This window comes from Oncorhynchus clarkii, chromosome 22, assembly GCF_045791955.1.
Source record: "Oncorhynchus clarkii lewisi isolate Uvic-CL-2024 chromosome 22, UVic_Ocla_1.0, whole genome shotgun sequence".
Taxonomy (NCBI): Eukaryota; Metazoa; Chordata; class Actinopteri; order Salmoniformes; family Salmonidae; genus Oncorhynchus; species Oncorhynchus clarkii.
In genome coordinates this window covers 18,335,934-18,360,085 of record NC_092168.1, presented here as the reverse complement: position 1 = coordinate 18,360,085, position 24,152 = coordinate 18,335,934, and the positions used below count along the sequence as shown (strand labels likewise).

The 24,152-nt window shown below is 42.9% G+C and overlaps 1 protein-coding gene across 9 annotated transcripts in view; it reads right to left on the bottom strand.

Annotated features, from left to right (window-relative positions):
* The window catches only part of LOC139380518 (tensin 1b), a 291,929-nt gene that overhangs the window by 58,396 nt on the left and 209,381 nt on the right, over positions 1-24,152 (bottom strand). For all 9 annotated transcript variants that reach the window (XM_071123243.1, XM_071123242.1, XM_071123244.1 and 6 more), the window contains 11 exons: positions 22,712-22,761; positions 18,150-18,321; positions 17,820-17,993; positions 16,180-16,244; positions 14,170-14,253; positions 13,592-13,704; positions 13,386-13,446; positions 11,115-11,190; positions 2,432-2,561; positions 2,200-2,265; positions 1,866-1,982 (listed from right to left, as the gene is read on the bottom strand). In XM_071123243.1, coding sequence (XP_070979344.1) covers positions 1,866-1,982; positions 2,200-2,265; positions 2,432-2,561; positions 11,115-11,190; positions 13,386-13,446; positions 13,592-13,704; positions 14,170-14,253; positions 16,180-16,244; positions 17,820-17,993; positions 18,150-18,321; positions 22,712-22,761 — 1,108 coding nt within the window. The remainder of the gene's footprint in view (positions 1-1,865; positions 1,983-2,199; positions 2,266-2,431; positions 2,562-11,114; positions 11,191-13,385; positions 13,447-13,591; positions 13,705-14,169; positions 14,254-16,179; positions 16,245-17,819; positions 17,994-18,149; positions 18,322-22,711; positions 22,762-24,152) is intronic.

Here is a 24,152-nt window from a genome sequence, read left to right as displayed (position 1 = left end):
GTAATATTAACTAAGGAAATTGTGTCACTTCTCTTACGTTCAGTGCAAGCAGAGTCAGGGTATATGCAACAGTTTGGGCCGCCTGGCTCGTTGCGAACTGTGAACTAATTTGCCAGAATTTTACATAACTATGACATAACGTTGAAGGTTGTGCAATGTAACAGCAATATTTAGACTTATATGCTGACAGGACACGTCGCATGCTCGAGCGTCGCAAAATAAATGTAGAAATCCATGTTATTCAACACTGCTCACGCGCGCCAACGAGCGTCTGCAATGCCAAGGGCAAAAATAGAACTCCTTTCTATTTCTGACGCAGATCGCGCTGAAAGTCTTGCCCCTCCCATCTCCTCATTGGTTTATAGAAGCAGGTACCCACGTGCCATCTCCTCATTGGTTCTATCCACGTGGGTGATTGAAAGACGAACTGTTTTGCCGGTAGTCGTGGTAATACTGTGAAAGTTTAGAAGCCATTCACCATATAAGTTCAAAGATTAAAAAGCCTGGAAGGAGGAGAGATGACTAGAAACGATTCAGTTAGCCGTTTTATGTGTGGTTTAATTGGTGGAGTAGAGGAGCTTGTGCATTTCAGGTAAAATAACACCCCAATGTTTATGTCCCAGGACAAATTAGCTAGCAACAGCAAGCTAGCTAAATAGGACAAATTAGCTAGCAAGTGCAAGCTAACTAGCTAAATTGCCATACATGTTTAATTATTTTTGACCTGTCCCCAAATTAATGTAATTGGTTCAGAGTTTGTTTTGCTATTTTAACCTGTGTGTTGTGATCGCGTTTGGTGTAGGGGGACAACATAAATTTATGCACGATAGCGCACGATGGCGCACGCGCGCAGCCGGTTTGGGTTCCGTGTTAGGGTTGCCACCAGATCGATAAAATACGGAACGGTTCCGTATTTCACTGAAAGAATAAACATTTTGTTTTCAAAATGATACGTTTCCGGATTTGACCATATTAATGACCAAAGGCTCGTATTTCTGTGTTTATTATATTAGAATTAAGTCTATGATTTGATGTGTGATAGAGCAGTCTGACTGCGTTTGCCAGCAGCTCTTAGCAATGCTTGAACCACAGCGCTGTTTATGACTTCAAGACTATCAATTCCCGAGATTAGGCTGGCAATACTAAAGTGCCTATAAGAACATCCAGTAATCAAAGGTATATGAAATATAAATGGTATAGATAGAAATAGTTGACGTGTCATAATTCCTATAATAACTACAAGCTAAAACTTCTTAACTGGGAATATTGAAGAACTGGGAATATTGAACCACAAGCTTTCATATGTTCTCATGTTCTGAGCAAGGAACTTAACAGTTAGCTTTTTTACATGGAACATATTGCACTTTTACTTTCTTCTCCAACACTGTGTTATTGCATTATTTAAATCAAATTGAACATGTTTCATTATTTATTTGAGACTAAATAGATTTTATTTATGTATTATATAAAGTTCAAATAAAAAAGTGTTCATTGTTCATTCAGTATTGTTGTAATTGTCAATATTACAAATATATACATTAAAAAGAATCAGCCGATTAAATCGGTATCGGTTTTTGGTCCTCCAATAATCGGTATTGGTGTTGAAAAATCATAAGTCGGTCGACCTCTAATTGATATGCAAGACCATCAACAATTCATATGCAAGACCATCAACAATTCATATGCAAGACCATCAACATAATGTATGTAAAGGTATCCCAGTTTGTACAACAGATAGTTCTGGCCACGCAATATGATTAGTTGAGAGGAGCTTGAAGCTGTGGCAACCAAAACCATAGCATGAAAACAGTGTACATCCGGGAAAAGGGAGACCTCCAGTAAGCATGCCAAGTGTTAGTACTCACCATCCATAGTGTCCTCACAATGCTGATTGAAGTTCTCATTGGAGTCCCAGCGGATTAGAGCATCTTGGGTATTGTAGTCCACTGAGACCGTGGGCCCATTCTCCAAGTGGTCCATACCTGGGAGAAAAAAAAACATTCAAAGAAGAGGTCAAACGTCTTAATTCAGGTGACTTCTTTCTGACAATGAATTACCAGAACATACTGTACTTTATCATTGACCAAAGCTATTCTCATAACATAAGTTATCTATGTCAAGTTCAACACATTTCTCTTTCTAAATGAGCTTTCATTTGCTTGGAGAAAATGGCCAAAAAAGAGAAGCAGGTATGCTTACCATGGATTTTTTCTGGTCCAAAGGAAAATACAAATTCCACCTTTCCAAAATCCGGGAATCTGTCATCTGGTTTGAGGATGAGATACAAAAAAAAAATGTTCATGTTCAAAACAAAGACAAGATATTTCAACTTATGAATGTAAAAGTTACTGGCAAATATGGTCATCAAATAGGTTTAACAGATATCGTATGCATTATGGTTTGTTTTCTGGACATTTAGGAATGTCTTTACCCTTGAAGGTCTCGTCTAACTCGTCCTTCCCAAAGACGATTCCCAAGTCATGCACAGCGCAGGTATGGAACTGCACCCGGAATATCACATCCCGCTGTGGGCTTCTGAAGTGCTTGTGGTAACATTTCAGCTGGGAGGGTACAACAAGATAAATACTGTATTAAACGAGGCCTTTCTGGTTTAAGGAACACAGACTTTTTTGGAGTCCCAAAAATAGACATTCTCAAGGCTTTCGTAGATTTCACGGTCCTCAAGTCACAAAGATCACCTAGAGACCTTAATTAACTTTCTGTTGCAGACTTCTGAGGGACTTTCACAGTCTTAAGATCACTAGCACAACTGAAAAACACTTGAAGGTGGACTCAATTTAGATTGGAGTTTTGCACTTTTGGGACTCCATTGTACCGGGCAAACCATTTTCTTCTGTCAGATGGCATCGTTCTAATTTGACAAGCGTTTCCAGGAGCCAAATATCTAGCAAATCGTGGAACTCAGACTGACACTCACTGGCTAGTGGCTACTACGACAAAACATGCTCGATCAGAATAGCAAACTTGTTCCCAGTTAACAGCTCAGTACTAGCATGTTTGAATGACCATTAGTGTAGCTACAGTAGTTTGCCAACTTGCTGATGAAGTTGTATTGCATCAAAGTTATGGGACTGTTCTAAAAAAAAATATCTGCAGGTGCAGAATCTGACTCTAGTTTTTTTCATTATTGGTAAGATTAACTCTGACTCTTTGAGGATGAAAGGGGGTCACTTTGGTAACATAATGTTATGACAGTGTATTGTAGCCAGACTACATTTTTTGATCTATAGTGTCTGCGAGTTATCAGACAGATCAGTGCAGACGGCCATCTGACATAAGACAATGTTGGGCAAACTAAATCCAGAGCAGGACCCAGGTCTGCAAGCTACATGTCATTGTGAAATACCTGTGGATAACATACCAGCTAGATTCACAGCACAATCCTGTTTCAGGGAATTTGGCAGTGTGCTAGAGAAAGCAGTTTTGTTTTTATATATAGCCCTGTAAATGTATGGCTTGCCTTCCCAAACAAAAGCACTATTATCCAGACCATTGCTATCCACACAAGAGCCCTTTAAAGCCTTGTAAACCCTACACAGGAAACTCTTCACTCTCTACCCCACTGTGATTCACCCTGGCTACGGGTTGGCCAGACCTTTTACAAGGACCTCACATTTACAGGTATACAAGGAATATTTAGCTTTTGTGCTTAGCCCAAACGAAACACTGCACAAACAACTGTTGCAGAGCTGGGCTTGGAAACTGGAGTAAGCATACTGAACACCTTTAAGGGTATACAATAAGCCTGAAGAACACTTCCATTTGTCTGGAATTATTGTTTATTTAGCCTCATAACCCTGATAAGATAAGTGTCATGTTCATTAGGCACAAATGAAAAAAAATGACTGAAACAGGGAGGGACAACAAAGACTTGTCCAATTTGGTTTTCAGTTGCAAAACATTCAAAAACCTATTCCATTGCATGGCCTAATCAATGTCCATGATTACTTAACTTACTTTGAGACATTGTTGGCCATAGAAAGCCACTGTTCATCATGGAACAATATGCTTTGGTGTAAATGTTACACGTCTAGTCTGGTTAAACCAAGCTGAATGCTGCACTCAACATAAGTGAAGTGAAACCATGATGAGCACAGGGTTTAGTCTGGTTATTGTCCTAGACACATGACAGAAACAGTCACTTCCCTGGACAAGCCTTCCTTCGCTGTAATTAAGGCTATTGGGTTGAGGTTGGAGGAACTAGCAGGACTTTATTTGCAGAGACAGAAGCAAAACAAACAACTCTAGATGAGGAAAGTGGGGGAACTGAGCCAAATGGCCTGTGGCTTCATGAGATATGTATACCTCCCATTGGGGGTCTATTTAAGGGGGGGGTACCATACTAGTGAGCCAAGTTTGATGAGAAGCAGAAGAAAAACACAATGACAAACTGATTCCGACTGTCCTTCAAGATGAAATATGTACAGTGCCTTGCAAAAGTATTCACCCCCCTTGGCATTTTTCCTATAATGTTGTATTACAACCTGTAAGTGAAATGGATTTTTATTTGGATAACATGTCATTGACATACACAAAATAGTCCAAATTCGGTGAAGTGAAATGAAAAAAAATACTTGTTTCAAAAAATAAATAAATAATTAAAAACTGAAAAATGATTTGTGCTTATGTATTCACCCCTTTGCTAGTAAGCCCTTAAATAAGATCTGGTGTAACCAATTACCTTCAGAAGTCACATAATTAGTTAAATCAAGTCCACCTGTGTGCAATCTTAGTGTCACATGATCTCAATATGTACACCTGTTCTGAAAGGCCCCAGCGTCTGCAACACCACTAAGCAAGGGGCACCACCAAGCAAGCGGCACCATGAAGACCAGGGAGCTCTCTAAACAGGTCATGGACGAAGTTGTGGAGAAGTACAAATCAGGGTTGGGTTATAAAAAAATATCAGAAACTTTGAACATCCCACAGAGCACCATTAAATCCATTATTATAAAATGGAAAGAATATGGCACGACAATAAACATGCCAAGAGAGGGCCGCCCACCAAAACTCACAGACCAGGCAAGGAGGGCATTAATCAGAGAGGCAACAAAGAGACCAAAGATAACCCTGAAGGAGCTGCAAAGCTCCACAGCGGAGATTGGAGTATCTGTCCATCGGAACACTTAAAGCCATACTCTCCACAGAGCTGGGCTTTACGGAAGAGTGGCCAGAAAAAAAGCCATTGCTTAAAGAAAAAAATAAGCAAACACCTTTGGTGTTCACCAAAAGGCATGTGGGAGACTCCCAAACATATGGAAGAAGGTACTTTGGTCAGATGAGACTAAAATTGAGCTTTTTGGCCATCAAGGAAAACGCTATGTCTGGCACAAACACAACACCTCTCATCACCCCGAGAATTCCATCCCCACCGTGAAGCATGATGGTGGCAGCATCATGCTGTGGGGAAAGGTTTTCAGAGGCAGGGACTGGGAAACTGGTCAGATTTGAAGGAATGATGGATGCCGCTAAATACAGGGAAATTCTTGAGGGAAACCTGTTTCAGGCTTCCAGAGATTTGAGACTGGGACGGAGGTTTACCTTCCAGCAGGTCAATGACCCTAAGCATACTGTTAAAGCAACACTCAAGTGGTTTAAGGGGAAACATTTAAATGTCTTGGAATGGCCAAGTCAAAGCCCAGACCTCAATCCAATTGAGAATCTATGGTATGACTTAAAGATTGCTGTACACCAGCAGAACCCATCCAACTTGAAGGAGTTGGAGCAGTTCTGCCCTGAATGATGGGTAATAATCCCAGTGGCTAGATGTGTCCAGCTTATAGAGACATACCCCAAGAGACTTGCAGCTGTAATTGCTGCAAAAGATGACTCTACAAAGTATTGACTTTGGAGGGGGGGGGGGGGGGGTGAATAGTCATGCATGCTCAAGTTTTCCGTTTTGTCTTATATCTTGTTTGTTTCACATTAAAACATATTTTGCATCTTCAAAATGGTAGGCATGTTGTGTGAATCAAATGATAAAAAAAACTAAAAAATATATTTTAATTCCAGGTTGTAAGGAAACAAAATAGGAAAAATGCCAAGGGTGGTGAATACGTTTGCATGCCACTGTACAATACCCCATAATGACCCCATATTTGTATTTCTAAATTTTAAAAAACAAAACAAAAAACATTTACATACGTATTCAGACACTTTACTCAGTACTTTGTTGAAGCAACTTTGGCAGCGATTACAAATTCAAGTCTTCTTGTGTTTGATGCTACAAGTTTGGCACACGTGTATTTGGGGAGTTTCTCACATTCTTCTCTGCAGATCCTCTCAAACTCTGTCAGGTTGGATGGGGCGCGATGCTGCACAGCTATTTTCAGGTCTCTCCAGAGATGTTAGATCGGGTTCCAGTCTGGCTCTGGCTGGGACACTCAAAGACATTCAGAGACTTCTCCATTCCTGCATTGTCTTGGCTGTGTGCTTATGGTCATTGTCCTGTTGGGAGGTGAACCTTCGCCCCAGTCTGAGTTCCTGAATTCTCCGGAGCAGGTTTTCATCAAGGATCTATCTCTCTGTACCTTGCTCCATTCATCTTTCCCTCGATCCTGACTAGTCTCCCAGTCCCTGCTGCTGAAAAACATCCCCACAGCATGATGCTGCCACCACCATGCTTCACCGTAGGGATGGTGCCAGGTTTCCTCCAGATGTGACGCTTGGCATTCAAGCCAAAGAGTTCAATCTTGGTTTCAATCTTGGTTTTATCAGACCAGAGAATCGTGTTTCTCATGGTCTGAGAGTCTAACCCTAACTCCAAGCGAGCTGTCATGTGCCTTTTACTGAGGAGGGTCTTCCGTCTGGCCACTCTACCATAAAGGCCTGATTGATGGAGTGCTGCAGAGATGGTTGTCCTTCTGGCAGGTTCTCCCATCTCCACAGAGGAACTCTGGAGCTCTGTCAGAGTGATCATCTGGTTCTTGGTCACCTCCATGACCAAGGCCCTTCTCCTCCGCTTGCTCAGTTTGGCCAGGCGGCCAGCTCTTGGAAGAGACTTGGTGGTTAAAAACTTCTTCCATTTGTGTTGTCATGTGTTGCTGCGATGCTATGTTGTTGTCTTAGGTCTCTCTTTATAAAGTGTTGTTTTGTCTCTCTTCTCGTGATGTGTGTTTTGTCCTATATTTTTATTTTTAATCCCAGCCACCGTCCCGGTAGGAGGCCTTATGCCTTTTGGTAGGCCGTCACTGTAAATAAGAATTTGTTCTTAACTGACTTGCCTAGTTAAATAAAGTTTAAATAAAAATACAATTAAAAAAATTATGATCAAGTCCACTGTGTTCTTGGGGACCTTCAATGCTGCAGATATGTTTTGGTACCCTTCCCCAGATCTGTGCCTCGATACAATCCTGTCTCGGAGCTCTACGGACAATTCCTTCGACGTTCACGGCTTGGTTTTTGCGCTGACATACAGTACACTGTCAACTGTGGGACCTTATATAGACAGGTGTGTGCCTTTCCAATTCATGTTCAATCAATTTAATTTACCACAGGTGGACACCAATCAAGTTGTAGAAACATCTCAAGGATGATCAATGGAAACAGTATGCACCTGAGCTCAATTTCGAGTCTCATAGCGAAGAGTCTGAATACTTATGTAAATAAGATATTTCTGATTATTTTTATACATTTGAAAACATTTCAAAAAAACTGTTTTTGCTTTGTCTTTATGGGGTATTGTGTGTAGATTGATGATAACTTTAAAAATGTAATCAATTTAGAATAAGGCTGTAATGTAACAAAATGGGAAAAAATCAAGGGGTCTAAATACTTCCCGAAGGCACTGTATATAGATACTACATAGCCATAAGTATGTGGACACCTGCTCATCGAACATCTCATTCCAAAATCAAGGACATTAACATAAAGTTGGTCCCCCTTTTGCTGCAATAACAGCCTCCGCTCTTATGGGAAGGCTTTCTACTAGATGTTGGAACATTGCTGCGGGGACTTGCTTCCATTCAGCCACAAGAGCATTAGTGAGGTCGGGCACAAATGTTGGGCAATTTGGCCTGGCTCGAAGTCGGCGTTTCAATTAATTCCAAGTTGAGGTCAGGGCTCTGTGCAGGCCAGTCAAGTTCTTCCCCACCGATCTCTCGATAAACAATTTCTGTATGGATCTCATTTTGTGCCCAGGGGCATTGTCATGAAGAAACAGGAAAGGGCCTTCTCCAAACTGTAGCCAAAAAGTTTACATTTTAGTCATTTAGCAGACACTCTTATCCAGAGTGACTTACAGTAGTGACTGCATACATTTTCAAAGTTGGAAGCAGAGAATCGTCCAGAATGTCATTGTATGCTGTAGTGTTAAGATTTCCGATCACTGGAACTAAGGGGCCTAGCCCGAACCATGAAAAAAACAGCCCCAGACCATTAATTCCTCCTCCACCAAACTTGGCACTTTGCATTCGGGCATGTAGTGTTCTCCTGGCATCCGCCAAACCCAGATGTGTCTATTGGTCTGCCAGATGGTGATGTGTGAGAACATGTTTCCACTGCTCCTGAGTCCAATAGCGGCGAGCTTTACACCACCCTAGTCTACGCTTGACATTGCGCATGGTGATCCTAGGCTTGTGTAAGGCTGCTCGGCCATGGAAACCCATTTAATGAAGCTCCCAACAAACAGTTATTGTGCTAACGTTGCTTCCAGAGTAGTAAGTGCTGCAACCGAGTACATATGGAATGCATTTCCAACAGTCTTGAAGGAGTTCCCACATTTGCTGAGCACTTGCTGGCTGCTTTTCCTTCACTCTGCAAGCCAATTAATCTCAAACCATCTCAATTGGGATGAGGTCAGGTGATTGTGGAGGCCAGGTAATCTGATGCAGCACTCCATCACTCTTTTTCTTGGTCAAATAGACCTTACACAGCTTGAAGGTGTATTTTGGGTCATTGTCCTGTTGAAAAATAAATGATAATCTCACAAAGCGCAAACCAGATGGGATGGCGTATCGCTGAAGAATGCTGTGGTAGCCATGCTGGTTAAGTGTGCATTTAATTCTAAATAAATCACTGACATTGTCACCAGCAAAGCACCACCATACCATCACACCTCCTCCTCCATGCTTCACGGTGGGAACCACACATGCTGAGACCATCCGTTCATCTACTCTGCGTCTCACAAAGACAACAAAGACACAGTGGTTGGAACCAACAATCTCAAATTTGGATTCATCAGACCAAAGGACAGATTTCCACAGGTCGAATGTCCATTGCTAGTGTTCTTTGGCCCACGTAAGTGTCTTCTTATTATTGGTGTCCTTTAGTAGTGGTTTCTTTGCAGCAATTCGACCATGAAGGCTTGATTCACACAGTCTCCTCTGAACAGTTTATGTCGAGATGTCTCTGTTACTTGAACTCTATGAAGCATTTATTTGGGCTGTAATCTGAGGTGCAGTTAACTCTACTGAATTTATCCTCTGCAGCAGAGGTAACTCTGGGTCTTCCTTTCCTGTGTGTGTCCTCATGAGAGCCAGTTTTATTTTAGTGGGTTTTTGAAATTTTCCAGATTTACTGACCTTCATGTCTTTAAGTAATGATGAAACGCTGTTTCTCTTTGCTTACTTGAGCTGTTACCAAGAGTGTGCAAAGCTGTAATCAAGGCAAAGGGTGTCTACTTTGAAGAATCTCAAATATAAAATATATTTTGATTTGTTTAACACTTTTTGGTTAGTATAAGATTCTATATTTGTTTTTTCATAGTTTTGATGTCATCACCATTATTCTACAATGTATAAAATAGTAAAAATAGAGAAAAAGCCCGGAATGAGTAGGTGTGTCCAAATGTTTGACTGGTACTGTATGTATATATGTATTTATATATATATATCATGTTTTTAAGTAAAATGTTATTTTTTATTTTTTTATTAATTGAAGTGTTCCACACAAAGAGCACAATGCACAAAAACCTGCTCCTGAGTCCGTCTCCATGACTACAGATGAAACAGAGTAAAGTAATAAAGCAGAAAAGTGTTTTCAGTCAATGTTATATTCACAGGCATCAGCATCCATTAGGGTTCCATTAGTTAGCAGATACAATGTACGCTTTAGCTGAAGCATCTGCCAAAGTATCTGTTTTGGGGCCAAGTGATATTGCCTACGGTAAGTGCTGCTTTCAAATTGCTTTGACACAAATTATGTCACCAATGTGCATGCCAAATCAATCGGTGCCTTATAGAACAGGCAACTGAAGCTATATGCTTTTTGTCTGTGCTAAGACACATTTTCATGGACTTGTAAGGAACATTTACAATAAAGTATTCTTATTCTTGCCTTAAAACTCGAGTGCAATTGAACTATAATATTTCCAGCATCGTCTTGAAGAGGAAGTAAGTCATTTTTACATGCTTGCAATTTGAAAGCAGCACTTACCGTAGGCAACATCATTTGGCCCCAAAACAGATACTTTGGCAGATGCTTCAGCTAAAGCGTACATTGTATCTGCTAACTAATGGAACCCTAATGGATGCTGATGCCTGTGAATATAACATTGACTGAAAACACTTTTCTGCTTTATTACTTTACTTTGTTTCATCTGTAGTCATGGAGACGGACTCAGGAGCAGGTTTTCATGCATTGTGTATCAATTAATAAAAATCATATTACTTAAAAAAACACATATATATATATATATATATATATATATATATATATATATATATATATATATATATACACACTACTGTTCAAAAGTTTGGGGTCATGTCCTTGTTTTTGAAAGAAAATCTGATTTATGTCTATTAAAATAACATCAAATTGATCAGAAATACAGTGTAGACATTGTTACAGCCTGCATACTGTGTGCTATAGGGGGTAGTGGGCATATGCCAACTGTCCTTACCTCTAGTTTTTACAGCTTTGCTGCTTTCATGAATGGGGCCTATTAAAGCATTAGGGACAAACATACTGTATTTGCACATAATGTAAAGCATTTGGACTCAATGTGGTTAAAATAAATTGCATTCCCCAACAGAGATCAATCCACTATCCTCTCATTTGAGGGGGTTAATACCTTACCATAATAAACACTCCCAAAATCCATGTACAGTACACTTCTCCATGTCACTCAGTGAAGAGCTGATGTTCCTTACCAGAATGTCCCCCTTCAGCAGCAGGCCAGGCTCAATAGTGATGCAGATGCTGGTCTGGCTGTCTCCCTGGACATTACTGTAAACACACACAGAGAGCAAAAGAAGGGTTACTCTTGTACATCATCATAGTACAATTTAAAGCCAATGCTACCAAATACTAATTGAGTGTATGTAAACTTCTGGGAATGTGATGAAATAAATAAAAGCTGAGATAAATCATTTTCTCTACTATTTTTCTGACATTTCACATTCTTAAAATAAAGTGGTGATCCTAACTGACCTAAGAAAGGGAATGTTTACTAGGATTAAATGTCAGGAATTGTGAAAAATATTTAAAATGTCTAAGGTGTATGTAAACTTCCGACCTTAACTGTGTGTCTCTTTTATTTGTAGGAATACTTGGGAAAATATTTCTTACATTAAACACGTTTTGCTGAGTTCCTGGGGATTTTACAATATTTTTTTTAACCAAAAACTAAAATGTGCCTGTTGCCGTCTCCTGACCTAGACGTATGCACACACCACAGGAGGTTGGTGGCACCTTAATTGGGGAGAACGGACTCGTGGTAATGGCCGAAGAAAAATGAGTGGGATGGCATCAAATACATCAAAACACATGGTTTCCATGCATCCTGCCCTCAGCAGTCTCCAACGGCACACACACACACCAGATATACAGTACATGAATATACTATACGTTTTATCAATACATAGACTAGGAAGGAAGGAAATGTAAAGTGGAGGGGACCATGTAAGGAGTGCCACCTGGAGTGCCCTCATTTGTCCTGCCATCTGTGGGCATGCCCTCCTGTATGCTCAAACATCTGCACAAAGCTGTATAATTCATCATTTCCTGCCTGGGTCTCTGTAGGGGTCCTTCAGCAGGGCCCTGGGGTGTCCACACACATCCAAGTCTGCTTATTTCACTGGCTCCTCCAGTTACTAATAACACTACTACTGATCATAACACCAGGCTGGAACATCGTGGGCTGGGGAACTAGAGACGGGGGCTGGGGAACAAGAGACGGGGGCTGGGGAACTAGAGACGGGGGCTGGGGAACGAGAGACGGGGGCTGGGGAACGAGAGACGGGGGCTGGGTAACGAGAGACTGGAGCTGGGGAACTAGAGACGGGGGCTGGGGAACGAGAGACTGGGGCAGGGGAACTAGAGACGGGGGCTGGGAAACTAGAGACTGGGGCTGGGGAACTAGAGACAGGGGCTGGGGAACTAGAGACTGGGGCTGGGAAACTAGAGACTGGGGGTGGGGAACTAGAGACTGGGGGTGGGGAACTAGAGACTGGGGCTGGGAAACTAGAGACTGGGGCTGGGAAACTAGAGACGGGGGCTGGGAAACTAGAGACTGGGGCTGGGAAAAGAGAGACGGGGGCTGGGAAACTAGAGACGGGGGCTGGGAAACTAGAGACGGGGGCTGGAGAACTAGAGACGGGGGCTGGGGAACTAGAGACTGGGGCTGGGGAACTAGAGACGGGGGCTGGGAAACTAGAGACGGGGGCTGGGAAACTAGAGACGGGGGCTGGGAAACTAGAGACGGGGGCTGGGAAACTAGAGACGGGGGCTGGAGAACTAGAGACGGGGGCTGGGGAACTAGAGACGGGGGCTGGGGAACTAGAGACTGGGGCTGGGAAACTAGAGACTGGGGCTGTGGCAATAGAGACTGGGGCTGTGGCAATAGAGACTGGTGCTGTGGCACTAGAGACGGGGGCTGGGGAACTAGAGACTGGGGCTGTGGCACTAGAGACTGGGACTGGGAAACTAGAGACTGGGACTGGGAAACTAGAGACTGGGACTGGGGAACTAGAGACTGGGACTGGGGAACTAGAGACTGGGGCAATAGAGACTGGGGCTGGGGAACTAGAGACTGTGGCACTAGAGACTGGCGCTGGGGAACTAGAGACTGGGGCACTAGAGACTGGGGCACTAGAGGCTGGGGCACTAGAGACTGGGGCAATAGAGACTGGGGAAACAGAGACTGGGGCTGGGAAACTAGAGACTGGGGAACTAGAGACTGGGGCACTAGAGACTGGGGCACTAGAGACTGGGGCTGGGAAACTAGAGACGGGCTGGGGAACTAGAGAGGCTAGCTAAACATAATAACGTGTGGCAAGCTTACAATGGATTTACTTGCGGGGGTGAATGTGTGTGTGTGTGTGATATTATTATCATTGAGCCATTGTAACCCTGCAGACCCAGGCATCTGGCCAGTGTTGTTTGAGTGAGAAAACGGAGACTGAAGGTGTGTGTGTACTTACTAGATCCCAGATGTGTAGACTGGCTGCATGGCTTGGTAGATCTTGAGGAAAGGGCGGCATCCTGAAAAGCCATCACAGAACATTGAGTAAAACCAAGCAGGTGTTTGTGTGTGTGTGTGTGTGTGTGTGTGTGTGTGTGTGTGTGTGTGTGTGTGTGTGTGTGTGTGTGTGTGTGTGCGTGTGTGTGTGTGTGTCTCAACTTTCACCTCCTTTGGACTCAAAGTTGGGGATGCCGTGCATGATGACATGGTGAAGGAACAGGGGTTTGTTGTTGATCTTGATATGTCCTGAAAGAAGACCACTGAAGTACTGTACATACCTGAGAGAGAAAGAGAGAGAGAGACAGACAGAGAGCGAGACAGAGAGCGAGAGAGAGAGAGAATTCAGGATTTCAATGTTTTGTTAACAGAGGAATCAGCATGCCATTGGTGTACACTGGACAGTGTGTGCATGTAAACAAGTCAAGTAGATAAATGGAGATTCTATCTCTAGGTATGACCTTTGCAAAGAAAACAGCAGACGCTTACATCATACTCATTCACTTATGACTTTCAGTCTACAGATGGTTCTCGACAAATTAGGATGCAAAAAGGAGGAGGCCTCTGTTGCCCCTCTAAAAAAGCCAACAAACTGAAAGATAGAGTAGGAGAGTGGTTGAGACAACAAGGTGAACTTAAACCCACTACGATCGGGGCGTAACTCATAAAGAGAAAATTAAACAGGAAATGGTATTTGGGTCAAAGAGGTAGTAGAGGGGTCGGACAGGAAGTGGAGGGAAACTGACCTCTTCTGAGATGGCTGACCCACAGGAAGTACTTTGTCTTCATAGAACCTCTTCATGGCAAACCTGTCCAGGGCCTGATCAGCACTAAGCGAAAGGAGACAAACATCTGGTTAGCACCCGTACGCTGCCTACCGCTCAGTCATATCTTCACACCTCTTCAAAGGACTCTATTTTGATCATGTTAAAAAAGAGAATGTGACCCAAATACAACCAATAGCAGATTGAGGGAAAAAAGCTGGTACTCTGAGAACATTAGACCTTTAAGTGAACTCAGTGTTGTGTTTCTTTGTACTGTATGCCATTGATGGAATTAGGGCCTGCTTTGTGGAAGAAGTCCTGAACACTGGTGCACAGTTGGAACATGTTGGGTGGGGAGGGGGAATGTGATGATCGGCGGATAACATGAATCTTGTGACTCTTCATCATCTGTTGATTTGTTGACCGCCCTACTCTGCTCTACTTGACTATTTCTCTCTCTCACTCCCCTCTCTCTCTCTCTCTCAATACCCTCTCTCACCCTTCTCTCTCGCCTCTTTCTCGCACCCCCCCCTCTCTCACCTCTTTCTCTCACCCTTCTCTCTCGCACTCTTTCTCTCGCCTCTTTCTCTCAGCCTTCTCTCTCGCTACCTCTCTCTCTCTCTCTCTCGCACCCTCTCTCTTTCTCGGCACCCTCTCTCTATCTCGCACACTCTCTCTCTTTCTCACACCCTCTCTCTCTCTCTCTCTTTCTGTCACCCTCTCACTCCCTTTCTCTCTCGCACCCTCTCTCTCTCTTTCTTTCAACCTCTCGCACCCTCTCTCTTTCTTGCACCCTCTCTCTCCCTCTCTCTTTCTCGCACCCTCTGTCTCGCAACCTCTATCTCTCTCGCACCCTCTCTCGCACCCTCTCTCTCTCTCTATTTCTCGCACCTTCTCTCTCTCTTGAACCCTCTCTCTCTCGCACCCGCTCTCACTCTCGCACCTTCTCCCGCACCCTCTCTCGCACCCTCTCTCCCTCCCCCCGCACCCTCTCTCTCTCTCATAATCTCTCTCTCTCTTAACCTCTCTCTCGCAACTTCTATATCTCTTATAACCTCTCTCTCTCTCTCGCACCCTCTCTCGCACCCTCTCACACCCTCTCTCTCTCTCTCTCTCTCTCTCTCTCTCACCCTTTCTCTCTCGCACCTTCTCCCTCACCCTCTCTCTCTCGCACCCTCTCTCTCTCTCGCACCCTCACCCGCATCCTCTCTCTCGCACACTGTCTCTCACACCCTCCTTTTCCCCCTCGCACACTCTCCCTCTCTTGCACCATCTCTCTGTCTTGCACCCTCTCTCTCTTGCACCCTCTCTCTCTTGCACTTTCTCCCCCTTTCGCACCCTCTCACACACCCTCTCTCACCCTCCCTCTCTCTCGCACCCTCTCTCTCTTTCGAACCCTCTCGCTATCTCGCACCCTCTCTCGCACCCTCTCTCTCTCTTGCACCCTCTCTCTTTCTCGATCCCTCTCTCTCTCTCTCTCTCAGACCCTCTCTCTCTCTCTCTCTTGCACCCTCTCTCTCGCACCCTCTCTCTCTTTCGCACCCTCTCGCACCCTCTCTCTCGCCTCTTTCTCGCACCCTCTCTCTCTCACCCTTCTCTCTTGCACTCTCTCTCTCTCGCCTCTTTCTCTCACCCTTCTCTCTCGCAACCTCTCTCTCTTCTCGCACCCTCTCTCTCTCTCTGTCACCCTCTCACACCATTTCTCTCTCTCTCACACCCTCTCTCTCTCGCTTTCTCTCCCACCCTCTCTCTCTCGCAACCTCTCTCGCACCCTCTCTCTCTCTCTCGCACCCCCTCCCGCACCCTCTCTCTATAGCACACTAACTCTCTCTTTGACCCTCTCTCTCTCTCGCACCCTCTCTCTCTCTTGCACCCTCTCTCTCTCGCACCTTCTCCTGCATCCTCTCTCTCGCACCCTGTCTCTCTCTCTCTCTACTCCCCCCCATCTCTCTTGTGTATTGTGCCATTAAGTCTCATGGGCTATGTGTTCACCTGGCTGATATGTTGCTGTAATGCATGTATGCTGCCACCACCACTCCTGTTCGCCCTCGGTTCCCCTGCAGAAAGAACATCAAATAAGGATTAGCAATCAGGAAGTATTGCTTTGATTTATTGGTCATTCAGAAGATACAGTTGAAGTTGAAGTTATTTCTTTCATCACATTCCCAGTGGGTTAAAGTTACACTCAATTACCTTAAATTGTTTAACTTGGGTGAAACGTTTCAGGTAGCTTCCCACAATACGTTTGGGGAATGTTGGCCCATTCCTCCTGACAGAGCTGGTGTAACTGGTGGTGTAAGTTTGTAGGCCTCTTTGTTCCCACGCACTTTTTCAGTTCAGCCCAAAACTTTTCAATAGGAATGAGGTCAGGGCTTTGTGATGGCCACTCCAATACATTGACTTTATGTATGCTTGCGGTCATTGTCCATTTGGAAGATGTTGAGATGTTGCTTCAATATATCCACCTCATCTCCCTGCCTCATGAAGCCATCTATTTTATGAAGTGCACCAGTCACTCCCTCAACAAAGCACCCCCACAACATGATGCTGCCACCTCTGTGCTTCATGGATGGAATGGTGTTATTCGGTTCGCAAGCCTCCCCCTTTTTCCTCCAAACATAACGAGGGTCATTATGGCCAAACAGTTCTATTTTGTTTCATCAGACCAGAGTACATTTCTCCAAAAAGTACGATCTTTGTCCCCATGTGCAGTTGTAAACCGTATTCTGTATTTTTTTATGGCGGTTTTGGAGCAGTGGCTTCTTCCTTGCTGAGCGGCCTTTCAGGTTATGCCGATATAGGACTCGTTCTACTGTGGATATAGATACTTTTGTACCTGTTTCCTCCAGCATCTTCACAAGGTCCTTTGCTATTTTTCTGGGATTGATTTGCACTTTTTGCACCAAAGTACGTTCATCTCTAGGAGACAGAACGCGTCTCCTTCCTGAGCGGTATAATGGCTGCGTGGTCCCATGGTGTTTATACTGAACGTGGTACCTTCAGGCATTTGGAAATTGCTCCCAAGGATGAACCAGACTTGTGGAGGTGTACAATTTTTTTCAGAGGTCTTGGCTTTTCTTTTGATTTTCCCATGAAAATCAAAGAGGCACTGGGTTTGAAGGTAGGCCTTGAAATACATCCACAGATACACCTCCAATTGACTCAAATGATGTCAATTAGCCAATCAGAAGCTTCTAAAGCCATGACTTAATTTTCTGGAATTTTCCAAGCTGTTTAAAGGCACAGTCAACTTAGTGTATGTACACTTCTGACCCACTGGAATTGTGATACAGTGAATTATAAGTGAAATAATCTGTCTGTAAACAATTGTTGGAATAATTACTTGTGTCATGCACAAAGTAGATGTCCTAACCGACTTGCCAAAACTATAGTTTGTTAACAAGAAATTTGTGGAGTTGTTGAAAAGCAAGTTTTAATGACTCCAACCTAAGTGTATGTAAACTTCCCACTTCAACTGTATATATTGGGAAGGAGACAATTGCCTGAGAACGCCATCTACTGTCTCAGAGCAGCATAAACAGTACAAAGCCCTGATAGGTATGTATGATAGCTGCAATGTTTCTCAATATGCTTGTGAGGGCTTTAGATAGAGTACAGTATCACTGTCTCACCTTGTTATGTATCACCACCACATTGTGACTGTCTGCGCTCAGCCAGGTGTCCATGGCCTTACAGATACTGCAAATCTTATCCAGGGCAGGAGCGTGGTGGTCTGGCCAGCCAAAGTCCAACACCTTTGGGTTGAGCTGGTTGATGTCATACCGTTTCTCGCTGAGGTTGAAGAGCTGAAAAAGTTTCAACGTTTCAATATTTTATTTTCCATTTCTTTCTTTTCTTTTGACTCTACTGCGAAACAAACACTTTGCCAGAGGGGACTGATCCCCTTTAAGCCTATGTATTGGTAGGGCGAGCTGATCCTTGATCAGTGGGGCGGCCCTTACTAGGTAGTTGTCTTGGTGTTTGGAGCGCAACATGGAGGCCACCTCGCGGAGGTTTGAGGCGTAGCTGGTCTCCTCCACGCAGCTGGGGAAGGAGACGGAGATGATCCGCTCGGTGATGTAGACCAGGTCCACCTCATAGCTCTCCTCCAGGGCCTGCAGCAGACTCATACTCCTGGAGTAGGGAGAGGGGAGGGGAGAGAGACAAACTGTATTTTTTACACTTTCCATGGCAATAAAGCTTTGCAAATTAAATTACAGTAAGGGAGGCAGGGTAATGTCAATGTCAGGTCAATTTCAATGACAAGTTGAAAATAGTTGACTTAGAGCTACTTTTCTGTGTGTATTGCATTGGTTTGGCAAAATTAGATTGTTCCTTCAATGCCAATAAAGTGTATTTAGAATGTAATACAGAGAGAGAGAGAGAACAGAGAAGATCAAGATAAAGACAGAGAGAAAGAGACTGTCTGCTATGCAAAGGGCTATCCATAAAACCCACTATCTGCAACTGACTGAATACCGGCCAGTGTCTTTGTTAAATCCCATTTCTTAAGGACATGACATCACTAAATCACTGTGGGGTCATGGTAGCCTCCAAACTCCAACAGCTGTCCAGTACATTAAACACACACACGCACAAAATGCAGTACATTAAACATGTATGTTTCGCTTGGGAACCGCTCGGATGAAAACAGTGGAAAAAGATTGATTCGAGGGATAAACAAAGCCTGATATGAAACTATTCCGCATTCCGTGAGTGTGAGCCTCAGCAAACCAAACAAAACATTTTGGTCACTCGCGAAGAATGAGTTGGGGCAGAGCGGCCACATGCCTTTTTCCCAATGTGATGTGTCCGGACTGCAATCGGGAGCAAGCCTGAAACTGACTGGGAGAGCATATGGCTCAGAGAGAGCGATTGAGCGTCTACTAGAAATATTTCCCACGTCTCAACTCTGGAATGCCGATTTGGAGGATATTGCTCATGTGTCTGCTACCGGGAAATACACTGGTTTAACAGTGCAAACATGTTGTACATCTGGCACTATGAGAAACCACCTTATTAGTCAAAATAAATACTAGACAAAGCAATATATCCAAAAGGTTCTCTACTAAACAAATATACTGTATGATTCGCCCTCTCTCACTCTCCCTACTCTTATTATGTGCTTTATACACTCTCTTATCTTACTATATTTCAGTCCCCCTCCCCCATAGACTCGCAATTCTCTCTCTCCTACTCTCCTTGAGGGTATACAGCTTATAGAGTTGCGGTTTGGGTCTCCTCCAGGTACACCAGCATGCACTGGGCTCCAATCTGCTTCTCATCAGCGCTGCCTTAGCTACAGACCAGACCGACAGCCTTCACTTTATCAGTCCAGCGCATGTCTCGCTGCGCTCAATTACGCAGCTGCACTGATCGCATTTACGCATTTGAACAAACATAGCCGGTGAAAAAATAGCTCTGCTATTGCCACTGCAGATAACACGTTCATGATAGACATCCTACATAGCGTGTGATGAGGGTGAATGCCAGTGAATATGTGTGATAATAATTGTGTGTGTGTGTGTATATGTTGCTTTGACGGCAATGTGGCGAGCCAGAGGGAGCACATGATTGGTTGATTTTGTTTCTCAATGTTTTATACAGCTGCATCATTATTAAAAACATCACCTCTGCTGTATCTTTGTCTTGTAGTATATGCTAGTAAGGCACAACACTGACAACACATGTTATGCCAGGAAGAATCTTACATATAAAAGAGTAGGCTAGCTATATATCTGCACAACAGCTTGGCTAGGCTATTTCCAGGGCTTGCTGGTTAGCTAGGGGTTGTTCCCTTGACACAAATGGATAATATCAACTTCTGTTTGCTGCATGCCTCTCTCACAATGCACTGCCTCATATTTGGAGCTCCGTAAAAATGTCTAACAAATGGTCTCGGAAATCTTAAAAAAGTACACAGCAGTGCTATATTACATTGCTGCTTCACCCTATGATGTTAATGCTTTTCTTGGCAAGGAAACAAAATAGTCCTGTATCCAAAATAAGCTCTGCACATTGATAGCTGCTACAGAGACAGACCAATAGGGTCTAATAAAATGGACGCAAGCCTTGGTCGACATCCTTGGTGGGGTTAATGTGAAAAACGTATAGGCCCTGTCAGTAAAACATGGGACAAGACCTGCTATCCTACAGATGTCGGATCTTAATATGACCCATTTCGTCGCAGGAGGATTTTAATGTTTATTTAACATTTAGAATCGATAGCCAGCGGGCAGCTGGAAGCGGTGCTTGTAGGCTATACAATAATTTAGACTGCAGATCCACTGGGCGTCAGTTCAAGTAGCCTATGTAGGCTACGTGCAGGCTACAGTGTGTCTCGTGTGAATTCGTATGTGGATTATAATAAATTGATATATTGATATATTTATTTTCATTAATCGATATTATTGGTTTCCCTTTACGTCTGTACTGTATGAACGTTTCACAACCCCTTGACCAATGAAATGTAGTCAAAATATCTTGTCATCAAAACTCTTCATGTCCATTGGCTCTCAACATTGTCCGTCAAACACAGTTTTATCTCCGCCATGGCTCTTGAAGTGAGGCACATATTTTTGTCTTATTTTTGTCCTCAGATTTCTTTTTCTTTGGTTCTTAGCCAGACTCGATCAGAGGTCACACTTTAACTACCTTCTGCCTTTGTGATATATATTTCTGGAGTAAGATAAGAATTTCAAAGATATCAGTCTGCTGTTGAAATTGTGTTTTGAGGACAAGCGAATATCAAATGGCTAGTTAGAATCTGACAGAAAAAGTTGAATCTCCTGTTTTTAGCTTCCCATACGATCTCTGTCCTGAGCACTCTGGAGCAGGTTTTCATCAAGGATCTCTCTGTACTTCATCAAGGATATTTCCCTCGATCCCGAATACTCTCCCAGTCCCTGCCACTGAAAAACCTCTCCCCCAGCATGATGCTGCCACCACCATGCTTCACTGTAGGGATGGTGCCAGGCTTCCGCCAGACGTGACGCTTGGCATTCAGGCTAAAGAGTTCAATCTTGGGGAAGGAATACTTTACAAATGCACTGTACTTGAAATGATATCGTTCTACATTAGGTATATATCTGTCAATCAACTGATGGCCCAAATCAGCTCATCAATTTAGTCAGGGAAACACAAACAGTAGATTATTGTGTTTCACACCTTTCATTATGTGACTATTGATAGGCTAACGGGTAGCCTACAAAATGTAGCCTATAGGAATATAATGAATTAACAATTTTTTATTTATTTTTTATTTTACCTTTATTTTACTAGGCAAGTCAGTTAAGAACAAATTCTTATTTTCAATGACGGCCTAGGAACAGTGGGTTAACTGCCTGTTCAGGGGCAGAACGACAGATTTTGTACCTTGTCAGCTTGGGGATTTGAACTTGCTTTGCCTCTTCCTCTCTGCCTCAGTCCTGTTTAAAAGTCTTTCAAGATACGTTCGTCCTCTTGTTGGTATTATCAATGGAACAATGTAGTCCTTTTTGAACAAAGGGCAATTTGTCTATTTTACATGCTGTACAATTCTGTACAATAGCAATAAAGTATTTCCTTGTTTACCACGGCAATCTATTGTGACACTGTATGAATGAAAACTAATATTGGCGTACTGTTATTTTATTTCTTTACTATTTATGTTATCTAAAAGTGTCTGGTATGCTAATTTCTTATCAAGAAAAATAAGAAATTACCCTTGCCTGTCCATATTTAAAATGTCTAACTACTACTAGTCAATTTGGAGACTGCATTATTTGTGCCAGAAGTACTCGGGCCAGAATTGAACCCACACAAACACGCTAGGCTTACAGTATATGTGCGCGCTGAAGGCAGTGGCCCTAATTGCTAAACCACTCCAGGCCACAATTGAACTGAATTTTGACAGTTCATTCGTAACCTTAGGATACACTAGACACTTGTATGTCGTAGCCTAGTGGAAACCAATAACTATCTTGTGTTGTTAAGCTATATAAAACTACGGTTGTTGATGTGTATGGCTGAATTTCCGATACATTTTTTATTCATTTAAATGTTGCAGAAATAGGACCTAGGCCTATTGAGAGCAAGAGAGAACATTATTTTAAGATAGAGAGCCCTGATCCCAATGACTCGAATGCTCCCGAATGGAGAGAAAGAGAACTGTACATGTTTAGCCAATCACAAGGCTCACTTGAACTTCCTGATTCATCAGGAAAATTCTCCAAAACAAAAGAGTGATCAAATTAAGATCCGACATCTATACTGTGCGTGGGAGTGATTCAATGAGAAGGAAGGAGTGAGCCGTAAAACGACCTGCACGGAAAGATCCCTGAAGAGTGAGTCTACTTTCATATTTTCATTGCATCCCCCTTTTCATGGTTCTTCATATTGGTGAAAGACAGGATTTAAACCGTTTCGAAGTCCCTGTGTGGGGACTTGGTTTCCTTGTTGGGGTTGGCTCGGAGGGAGGGAGAGGAGAGGACAGGAGAAGAGAGAGGAGAACCTTGCAGAACACCATGTGATAAAAGGGTCTTACCTTGATGATCTGCGTCGAGACTCCATACTCTTTGTGGACTTTGTTGAACCCTGAAACAAAAGCAGACATAGAAGCCATTATAGAGTCATTATAGCGAAAATTCTTAATAGGGAGACTTAAGAGTTAGATATCAAACCCAACATACAGTTAAGCTGGTTGACAGCGAGAAAGACCAAGCACCCAAAATACCCTTGAACTCATAAATCACCAAAAGCATTTATTTCGCACAAATTATTTTGTTTTTCACACACACACACACACACACACACACACACACACACACACACACACACACACACACACACACACACACACACACACACAACAAAAGTGAGGAATACACACAAACAATGTATGGTAAGTAGATGAAGAATACTACAACTAAGAGCACAACAGTCATAGACTAAGAATCATCATAATCATGCGAAACACTCTCATTTCCCCCGAACACAGAATATAAGAGAGGACTGCATTGTACAGTAAGTAGTCTCTGTTTTTACTTTTTACGGTCTTTGTTTTTACTCTCTTTGGGCCAGTTTCAGTACAGTACTATACAGTACTATACACATTACAGGTATAACTATAACGGCATTTCTATGGCTGCCCTCCCATCCACTCCCATAGAGGTCAAAGATCAGAGAGACGTATACACTCCTCTTGGGAAGGGGGAGGCAGGGTCACATGAGCTCAGGTGAAAACCTGATGTTATCTATCATCATCCATTTCTTCAGTCTGGCTGAGGGTTTGGCGATATGGCCAGAATGTCATATCACTGTATTTGAAAAAAAAATTGTGGTATTACTGTATTTGACACTATTTTATGTTTTTGAATAATAAAAGTTGTACATTTTCTTTATGATAATCCGTAACCCTAGGGTGGCAACACATATACTCTAGGTGATTTTAATGGATATTTCTCCATTCTGATTTTTTTTTACTTGCGATTTAGAGCAAAACACTTGGGTGAACTGTTGGAATCATGGAAATAGAATGACTATTCTAATTCTATAGTTAGAATATAATATTTGAATACAGTGTTTTTTGACATGGCAATGGATGAGTTAATGTGACAGGGTAGGAACTAAAGTGTTGATAAGTATTTCCTAGGGGACCCTAAAATCTTTGGCTACATTTAATGTTTTCTCTCTCTTAGCTACTTCATGTAGCTAACATATTCTTGCTCTGTGTATTCCTCTTTGATTTAGAAGATACTGTTATACAAACAACATGATGATTTAAGTCTACACCATCACTGGTATTAATAGGCTGTATAGCTAAATATGTTTGCGCTTACTCAGTACATTTATTAGCTAGCTAGCTATTAGCATTATTGCTAACAATTAGCATTGCACAAGATTCAGGCCCAACTTGCCAAGAAAGGATAAACTAGCTGTTTGCAGATGTAAGAAACAAACTAATAGTGTCATTATAGAACGCTAGT